Consider the following 9902-nt stretch of genomic DNA (forward strand, 5'->3'; position numbering starts at 1 on the left):
ATGAGCCCTCCCGTGCCAGGGCTGCCCCGCGCGCGCCCCGCGGCTGCCACCAGCGGTGCGGGCAGGGCCGCGCGGCTCCCGCACTTCCCAGCCGCCCTCCCGCCGTGGCTGCGCACCGGGCGGGCGTCCCCCGACCGCCACACCGCCCGTCACCCGGCCCCGGCCGCAGCCCGGAGGGAGGAGGGGGGGCGCGGGCGGCTGGGCGGCCGTTCGCGGTGCGGTGCCCGCGGCAGCCCGCACCGGCCGCCGCCTCCGCGTTCGCTGCGGGGTCTGTCCGACCCGGCTCCCCCACGCGTGGGTTCTGCCCGCCGTGCCACCGCTTCCCGCCGGATCGCCTCACGCAAGGCCGGTTTGTACGCGCCCGCCTGTGTGACCGTCAGCCCGCGCTCCCTCTGCCGGTGTTTCTCGTGGCGGGGACTACGTGGCTCGCGGGCCCGCGCGCACCCGCAGACAGCCGGGGGGGGCTGACGGGCGGGGCCTCCGCCCGCGGCTGCCCTGGCCGAGCCCGCCGCCGCCCGCTGCCAGCCGCCCCGCGGGGGCCGGGCCCCGCTCCCGCCGCTGGCGTCCGCAAGGCGCAGGCGCCGCTGCACCCCCGGCGCCGGGAGGGGGCGGGCCCGCCGCTGCCTGCCGAGCGCCACCCGCTGCGCAGCCCGAGCTGGCGCCGGAAGCGCGCGGGGCGCCGTGGCGTCACGGCGTGACGTCGGCGGTGCCCATGGCACAGGGTAGAGGACGCGGCGGAGGGGGGCGATGGCCTCGTCCGTGGTGAGGGCCACCGTGCGCGCCGTCAGCAAGCGGAAGATCCAGGCTACGCGCGCCGCCCTCACCCTGGTCAGTGGCGCCGCCGCGGGCGGGAGCGCCGGGCCCACCGCCCCCGGGACCGAGCGGGAGCGGGAGCTGCGCCACGGGCGGGCCGGGCCGCCGGGCCTCCGCCGGCCCTGCCACCCGCCCCGCGGCCGGCCGCCCCTGCGCTGCCGGTGACAGCGGGGCGGGGAAGGAGGACGGGCCGCCCAGCCTCTCTGCGCGGTCGGCGGCGCTGGCCGCCCGGCCCGGCGGCGGGCGAGGCGCCGCGGTGGCGGGGGTGGGACGCGGCCGGGGCGGTGCTGCGGGCGCGGCCCGGCGCCGTTAACCCTCGGAGGCTGCCGGCTGGGCGCTGCTGCGCTCGGTAGGGAGGGTCTGCGGGGGGCCGGATGGGTCCCCTTCCCCCGTGGGCTCACTGCGGGGGAAGCTGCTGCCGCCTCCGGACCGCGCCCGGGTGCGCCCTGTGCGGGCCCCGCTGCGCAGAGCGGGGCCGCGGGGGGAGGGAAGAAGCGGTCGCTTCGCGGGGGCCTTTTTGCACAGTCACCCGAAGAGCTGTATTTATCTAAAAAAAAAAAATAAAAAAAAAAACTGCCTACAGAAGGTGACGAGTAGATGGTTTCCAAGGAGGCTTTGTATTCTTTTGTGGATTGAGGAAGCTTATTTGGCTCTGTGCCCTTTTGTTAATTGAGGAGGCGAATTGAGGCGAATTTGGATTAGCGGCGGCGCTGGGGAGGCCGTGCTGTGGGAGGGACATACTGCAGAGTGAAAAGTACGGTCAGTTCCCTGCAGGAACAGGGGCAGATGAAGTACTATAGGTCAGTCATTTGTCAGAGCAGGTGATTCCTGCTCGGTAGTGATTCGGTAACAAATTAAGAATAGTAGGTGTAATTAGAAAAGGTTTTCTACTGTAAGTCTGCTTGTGGTTTGCTTTGTGTACTTAATTCTGCTCATGGCCAGAACTTCACGTTGCTAATGGTTTTCCTCTTCTCAGTGTCTTAAAAACTTGTAAGGTTGCAATGGGATTTTTTATGTTTATGTTTCATTCTTGCATTTCTGCAGCAGCTAGATCTGTATGAACAGTGGAATTTATCTGCTGTAAAGTCACAGTTCCCCTCTGGGTTAGTGGGAAGAGAGGAGTAGGCCATAAACACTTCTGTGCCTAATTGATTTTTGTCTGTAATGCGTGTGTGACAAAAATTTCACAAGAGCAGAACTATTACATTGAATTCTAGTAGTGATTTTGGGGGGGGGCGGGGGGGGAAACCCAACCAAACACCCTAGTATTAAGGACTGCGGTTCTTGAACTATCTGTTTGCTGCAGCATGGGTGAGGAGGGGAGTGAAGAGATACTGTGTTCTGCCTGGATTAGATTTAATAATCGTCTGTTTTACAGCAGATAGAGCAGAGTGTGTATCTTCAGACGTTAGTTTCAAGTAGAACACAAGCTAGTCAGTACTGGCAGGTGGGTGACACTGAAGGAAACAAATGTAAACTGAGAACATTTGAGTGCATAGAGCTGGAACAGGAATTTTTTGTAATACAACTTAAGTACTTTGCATGCTTCAGTACATGCAAGTGCTACTGCAAATAAACCAGAAAAACCCATTTCAAATTGATGTGTATTTTTGTTTTTCAGACCCCATCAGCTGTTCAGAAGATAAAACAGCTTCTTAAAGATAAACCTGAGCATGTAAGTATAAACAGGGCTAACCTGTAGGTTGTGCTAAGGTACTAGCACAGCTCATAATTGCAAAGCATTTCTGCCTAGCTTAGAAGTTTGAAATAAACACCGAGGCCTTTATTTGGAAGGGAATGCATAAGCTTGTTTATATACCAACCTCTATTTTTTTATAAAACAAAAGACAGGAAACAACTGACTGTAATGGTATTTCACGGTACAATGACTTTTGAGTTGGATAAAGTTAAAATCATAAGCTTCAAAATATTTTTAAGCTATATTTAAATGAAGCCTTTTAGTGTGGCATAGTGGTGACTTCTGGTAGGGGAAAGAGATCTTTAGCTGTTGATATTAAGATGCTATTAATGAAGTTCTTGTAGGAGTTCTTATTATGAAGTATATAATAATATAAAGTTAGATTCATACCCATTGGGAGACATTTCATTCTTGGGAAACTTGCCAGTGTATTTTTTTGAGTAATTGGCATTTTTCCAAATAACTGATTGAGCTTGTCATCTTTCTTCTTGCGGGAAAAACACTAAAGTCTTGCTTTCTAAATGTTATAAAAACAAGAATTAGATTTTCTTCTCTACAGTAACTACTATTTCAAGAACGATATTTGTCTTTTAACTTCCTTATGAGGCTCATTGTTTCTTTTGCTTCCTGCACATCTGCAACTAACTAGACTCTTTATTCTAATGTTTTAAAACCATCCTAAGTGAGCGTTAAGCCCACAGCTTAACTGGTCAGTCATCCCCTTGCTATAATGGTGTTTGGATCTTCTAACCCATTATTTGTAGCAGTTCCTGTAGAGAAAGGTATTTAGTCTAGAGATCAAAGGCTGTTTGTCTCAGATACCACTTGAAGACAAGTTACATGTTTTGATATGTTTTTATTGTAACATTAATTATGGAGATGGACAATATAATTTTCATCTTCAGTTACGAAACACTGGTATGTGCAAAGTGGTACAGATACTTTTGAAAGATTGTTGTACACGGTTACCATTTTCTAAACACTTTCTCAGATCTTCACTTACACAGATGCTCTGTTAGACTTGTGGATACTGTGAATGTCACAAACATTGACTAGGTTGGCTTTTAAGGTTGCAAAAAACAGTAAGCAAATAAACATACTTGATTTAAGAAGGAAATTGGTTTTTAAGTGAGACTGGCAGTAGAGGTAATGAAGGAGTCGAAGGACGCTTTTCAAAACTTTGAAGTAAGTTTTCTGGTAGTGTCTTTACAAGAGTTCTGTGAAAATCTGGTAACTGCCCTTGTCTTGGCCTCACAGCTTCATAGTTATGTTACTGTCAGTAATTTTAAGAAAAAATAAATATTGCATGAATTAACATCTGAGTAAACTTGAATTTGAAGTTACAAAAATAGCCATCTTTGAAATTGCACTAAACAAAATTTCAAAATAACATAATTCGTGAGACCAGACACCTACAGGAGTGCCAACAGTTTATTACTTCAAAACTTTAGCCTTACTTTAGGACTTGATCCACAGTAGCGAACAGCTGATGTTTCTTAAACCTTGGCAGTCAATTTTGCAAAAGGAAGAAAATGTTAGCTCTTAATCCATTAAGATAACTCTGCTTCGAGACAGTGGAGAACAACATATGTCAGCATTTTGTTGGTTTGCATACTTCTTATCTTGGTGTTCCAGAATAGGTTTTAAAAAAGTCATGAACGTGGTGGTGGTTTTTTTTCAGGTAGGCATGAAAGTGGGTGTTCGTACGAGAGGATGCAATGGACTTTCTTACACGTTAGAATATACAAAATCGAAAGGAGACTCTGATGAAGAAGTGGTTCAAGATGGTGAGTTTCTGATAACAGCAGAGCAAACTCCTCTGTGGTGGTGGGGAAGAATAACCTATTACAGGTTTGCCAAGGTACTGGTAAAGAGTAACAAGTCATCCTGCTGTTCTTTTATGGGGATTGTGGTCACCTTAGTTTCTTTTTGAAGTAACCAGTTAGTTAAAATCTGCAGCTTTGCGGTCTCTGTCTAGTCCATCATTCATGGCTTTGGAGGTAGCTAATAGCAGATATTTGGAAATACTGTATCAGCATACCTGAACCAAGGCTTGCCAAAGTAAAGATTTTATTTGCAAGGGATTTTCCCAGCTGTCTTCTCTAACTAGTCTTAGTCTCATTGATTCATAATTTGGTTTTAACTTCTTTACACTTTTGACCTTTATATTGCTTTGTAACAATGGGTTCTGTGAGTATTTTAAAAATTGTTTTCTATGCTGGAATTTAATCTTTCTGCCTGACAACTTCATTGAGTATTCCATGATAGATCTATTGCTAAAGTTCCTGTCATGGTTGTAACTCCAGCTAGCAATTAAGCCCTACGCAGCCACTTGCTCACTCTCCCACTATGGGATGGGGGAAAAATCAACGGTAAAAGTGAGAAAACTCATAGGATGAGATATAGACAGTTTAATAGGTAAAGCAAAAGCCACACACACAAGCAAAGCAGAACAAGGAATTCATTCACTGCTTCCCATGGGCAGGCAGGTGTTTGGCCAGCTCCAGGAAAGCCGGGCTCCACTATGTGTAACAATTACTTGGAAAGACAAATGCATAATGCCAGATGCTTCCCGCCCCCCCCCCCCCCCCCCCCCCCCCCCGGCTTCCTCCTTCTTTCCCCAGCTTATATACTTTGCGTGACGTCACATGGTACGGAATATCCCTTTGCTCAGCTGGGGCCAGCTGTCCAGGCTGTGTCCCCTGCCAACTGCTTGTGCTCCCCCAGCCTGCTGGCTGGTGGGGAGGGGTGAGGGGCAGAACAGCCCTGGCTCTGTGTAAGCGCTGCTCAGCGACAATGAAAATGTCCCTGTGTTCAGCACAAATCCAAAACATACCCCTGTACTATTTATTCTGGAGAAAATTGACTTTATCCCAGTCAAAACCAGCACAGTTCTATACATTTTTCCAGTTTTTACGAAGATTTCTGTCAGTGGTCTTTTTGTCAAGTACAGATTTTTACAGAAGCATAGTAGTGTTTGGTTTTGTTTCTTTTTCTAAAAGCTCCTAAAATTCCTTTGTGGGGGTATTTTTGGGGGTTTTAGACATTACTGAACTCCATTATGTTATGTTCAGGAATGTTACTTTTGATTTGTTGGCAAAGTTAGAGATTTAAATATAAGTGGGATATCACAGTTACTTTGTTGCAGAAGCTGTGTTGGTAGACAGAGCCCATCTTCCAGCTGTCTTCAAAATACCTATGACCAACTCATAAATTTTGTTCTTTAACAGAGAATTAGTTAGAACTTAGAAAATTACTAAGTTGAACCAGATTGTGTGAGATAGGGGCTGCCACCTAATTCTGCAGGTGCCTCTTGATTTCAAATTCAGCTGGTTTCTGTGGTTGCCTCTTACTGATTCAAGAGCTTCTCTAGCTGTACAGTGCTGAAACAACTGTTTTCAGAAGGCATTTCCTGGTTTGGGTCTTAAGGAAGATAAAAGTGGTTTCCCTCAGTCAGGTTGGAGACTTTTTAAGTTTCAAAGCCAGACAGTATTTTGAGCGTGCCTCTGTGCTTTCTGTTTTGCTTTGATTGCTTCTAGACAGTTTTCCATTGAAGGCTCTGACTTCTAGCTCTGTATTGAGGGAGTCGGTGGCTTTGGATACCTGCAAAAATTTTCTGGCGTTTAGGCAGGAAGGACTGTTTCAAGGATCAGGTCCATGAACTTCCATTAAGTTTAACCTTCACTGTCAGTTACTGTCCAGATTGACCCCAAAAATGTGTAGATTCAACTCAGTTGCCCATAGACATGAGTTGTGTTTTTCAATATCTACTATGTTGAGAAGCAGCTTTCCAGCAATCTTTCATATTACTTCTTGACTTCTTGTTGCTGTTTATTGATACAATTTTACATTTTAATTTTTGTTAATTCTAGTCTGTGGACAGCTAAAGCAGTCCATTCACACCTTTGTATCAGATCTGCAGTTTTGAAGTTCAGTAACTTTCCGGCAAGGAAGGTACTCTGTATACTTTAGAAAAGGGATCTCCTTCTAGTTCCTAAGATGAACTACTCATTCTTAATCCTTACAAGTTGTAGTATCTTTGAACATTCACACCTTTGCTTTATTATAGGATTCAGTATTGCTAGTAGTTAATGTAGACCTAGGTTTTTTGGCACAGTAAAAAAATCATTTTGAGAGAGGAACATTTGCTTTTTCAAGGGTTTTAGGCATATTGTTGGATGTGCAGACTTCAAGAATGGCAGGAAATTGATTACTGACTAGTACATGGGAATTGTGAACGAATCGCAGATTCAGTATTTGTGTTCTACAGCTTATTTCCCTAGGTATTGTGTTTTTAAATAACCCCTCAAAAAAATACATACATTGATGTGCACACAAAAACAGTTCTGTACTGTTGCTGGACTTTTGTAGGTGCAGTAAAAACAGCCCATGTTAGGCCAGGAAAACCAGGTTATACTGGTAGTCTTCATATTTAGCTTCTTGTATTTTTTTAATCACTCGTTGAAAGAGAATTTCAAAGTTGAGTTGTGGTTTTGCTTTATGTGATTTTTTTTTTTCTTTGTTGTCTTCAAGGGGTTAGAGTGTTTATTGAGAAGAAGGCACAGCTGACACTTTTAGGAACTGAAATGGACTATGTAGAAGACAAACTGTCCAGTGAATTTGTCTTCAATAATCCAAACATCAAAGGAACATGTGGCTGCGGAGAAAGCTTTAACATCTGAAGTCTCAGGACTGCTTTTTTGACTTTGAACAACACAAAATACTTAACTATTATGGCTTTCAGATGCAAATGCATTTTCTTTAGGTTCATACACTGCATAAAGTGTGGATACCATTAAGAAAAACAAAGCTAAATAATTTGGAAAATGCAAATTGTGTGTTAAATTATACCACCGATGTAGTTATGCTCTAATTTGTTATGAGTTGGGATCCAAAAGGTAAGAACAGGAAGTTCTGTAGTAACATCTCTGTACTTTCACATGCCAAGGAAATAAAATCTCACTGTTATTTTCCTTTGTCATTTTCTTTATTCACACTGCTCACAGTTCCCCATCCAAAACCCATTTGAAAGAATATATTGCCTATGTGTTCTACATTAATCGGGGGGTGGAGTGAGGTGGGGTGAGGAGAGGCCCAGACATTTGTATGTGTCCTCTATAAAGATTTATAAACCCAGACACACAGTCCTCATGTTCATGTATTAATATAGTGGTAGGCTACCATACCGCTACTTTAGAAATACTTCAAAATGGGCTAACCCAGTTTTTTAGTTCTGTTCCTTGCCTTGTTGAAGCATAGTCTCTGCTGTATTTAGGAAGTAATTTTCAAGAACATGAAATGTATTCAGTCACTGGCGTACTAAAGCAGGATGCACACAGGCCTTTTCTCACATTTTCTGTAGTTAATCTTCCTTGACTGAAATTGCAAAGTGATAAACTGCCTGCGGATTCTGATTCCCCATGTTCACAGAATGTGCTGTCTGTGCACTAAAAGCTATGAACACCTCTTTTTTTTTTTTTTTTTGAGAGAGAGAGAGAGAAATCTAATACATCTCATTACTTTTAGGTTTTTTAGTCATGTCTGCTAATTTTGTTACAGCTTGAACTCTGCTTCATAACTCAGTGAAAAAGCCTAGATTTTACCACAAAACCTTATGGTAACTTCGGTTTAACTCCTGTCTTGAAGTTAACTTGATAACAGGAGAAAAAGAATTTGTAGTTTAAAACTATAGTATTTCATAATAATTTAAAATTAATCTAGACAGTGATTAAAATGTCATGCTTACAAGAGGCCATTTTTTCATGGGAATGTAAGCTCACTTGCTTCTAATCAGAATCCTGATTTTTGTAAACCAGTATTTTTTAGGCTTATGAACTCTTCAGCAGTTCTCTGCTGGTGCTTGGGCAGAAGTGTACGTGTCTCCAGGCCTTCCCAAAAACTGGTATGAGAGAATTACTCTTCCATCCTTTTATCTCCATGTTTCTCTGATCATCCAAAGATGACACTATGCAGCTAAGCTGCTCATTTGTGCAAAAGAGAAGATAACGTGTCTGCCTGGGCAACTGGTTGGAACAGCTTGGTGAAAAGGGTGCGAATAAAAAGTAGGGGGCAACAGGCCTGGGATCTTGCAATCAAAGACAAGAAGGTGTTGGGATGAAAGTGAGCTGAGAGCATTAGGGCTGCATGCTGAAAATCCATAGGTCGTTTTGGTCTGGGCAGTTGTACCCACATGCCTATTAACAACTTTGGAATAGTAATGTGCTGAAGATGTAGGATTGCAGCAATGTTTTTGTTCTTCCCTCCACACCTTTTCCCCGGTGCAGAGGGAGGAATAAAAATAAGTCTTGATTTGTTAGTGCACAGGAACAGAAGGTCAGAATTTACACACCTTTGGTTTAATATTAAATGCTTGAATTCTGGTTGTATACTGTATCATCTTTTGATGTTAAAAACACTTTATTTCAACAGTCAACTGTCGTGCACGGTTACTTTATATAGTAATGCAGGAATTACTGGTAATACACTGGCTATGTGCATTTATAGTGCCATCTTTCAGTCTTGCCAAAAAAAAATGCAGTTAATGTGATACAGCTACATTAACATGTCTAAAACTCCAAGCTAAGGGCATTTCTTTAGAGTGTGTTTCTCTGCTGCCTGCTAGAGGGTAAGACTTTTAATGTGGCAGTGCTGGTGGTTGGCAAGAGTACTAATACTCATTTAACTTGATGTACTTTGGGGCAGAGTGGATTGGTTTGCATTATTATTTTTAGACCTGTGGTATGTATAGCAATCCTTTTCATGTGTTTTGTGTGTATGCCTTGAATGAAAGTTGGCACTTTCATACTCCCATGAAATAATCCTCTAAACTGTCACTTTACTAAGACACCTATCACACAATGTGTTAAACTTCTGTTAAAGTGCTATTTACAGTTGCATAGGAACATGGTTTTGTTGGTTATCATTATAATTCTGTGCAATACTGTATGCAGAGTTCTCAGTTATAATAATAATAAATATTGCCTGTTGGTAAACATGAAATATTCCTATCCTGAATGATTCTGTTTACAGTAATAAAGCACTGGTGGGAGAGAACAAGTTTGTATGCTGGGATTACAAAGTAGATAAAATATTACTGTTACCTATTACTGTTACCTGAGTTAGTATTTCGTAGAAATATTAAACATTTCCAAATATGAACAGCATTGGAATAGCACAGAAACATATGGCAAAATAAATTAACTATGTACAGAAGGTATTTACAGAAACCAGAAGGTTGGGCTGTTAATGCATAGACTTCTATTAAACTTTGTGATACACTGTTCTCAGGGTAAAACTGCTAACAAGCAAAACAGTTTGAAGGCTTCAACATGCAAAAAAATCATTGTGGTATGTTTTAATGCAGGATGATGATTCTTAATAAAGTAACTGT

At 43.9% G+C, this 9902-nt stretch overlaps 1 protein-coding gene across 1 annotated transcript; it reads left to right on the plus strand.

Moving 5' to 3' along the window:
- Nucleotides 1-667: 667 nt before the first annotated feature.
- On the plus strand, nucleotides 668-7480 carry ISCA1 (iron-sulfur cluster assembly 1). Its single transcript, XM_040578971.1, has 4 exons — nucleotides 668-828; nucleotides 2435-2488; nucleotides 4194-4299; nucleotides 7046-7480. Exons 1-4 carry the CDS (start codon nucleotides 748-750, stop codon nucleotides 7192-7194), a joined length of 390 nt encoding a protein of 129 aa, XP_040434905.1. The 5' UTR covers nucleotides 668-747; the 3' UTR covers nucleotides 7195-7480.
- Nucleotides 7481-9902: the final 2422 nt, after the last annotated feature.

This window comes from Falco naumanni, chromosome Z (assembly GCF_017639655.2).
Source record: "Falco naumanni isolate bFalNau1 chromosome Z, bFalNau1.pat, whole genome shotgun sequence".
NCBI lineage: Eukaryota > Metazoa > Chordata > Aves > Falconiformes > Falconidae > Falco > Falco naumanni.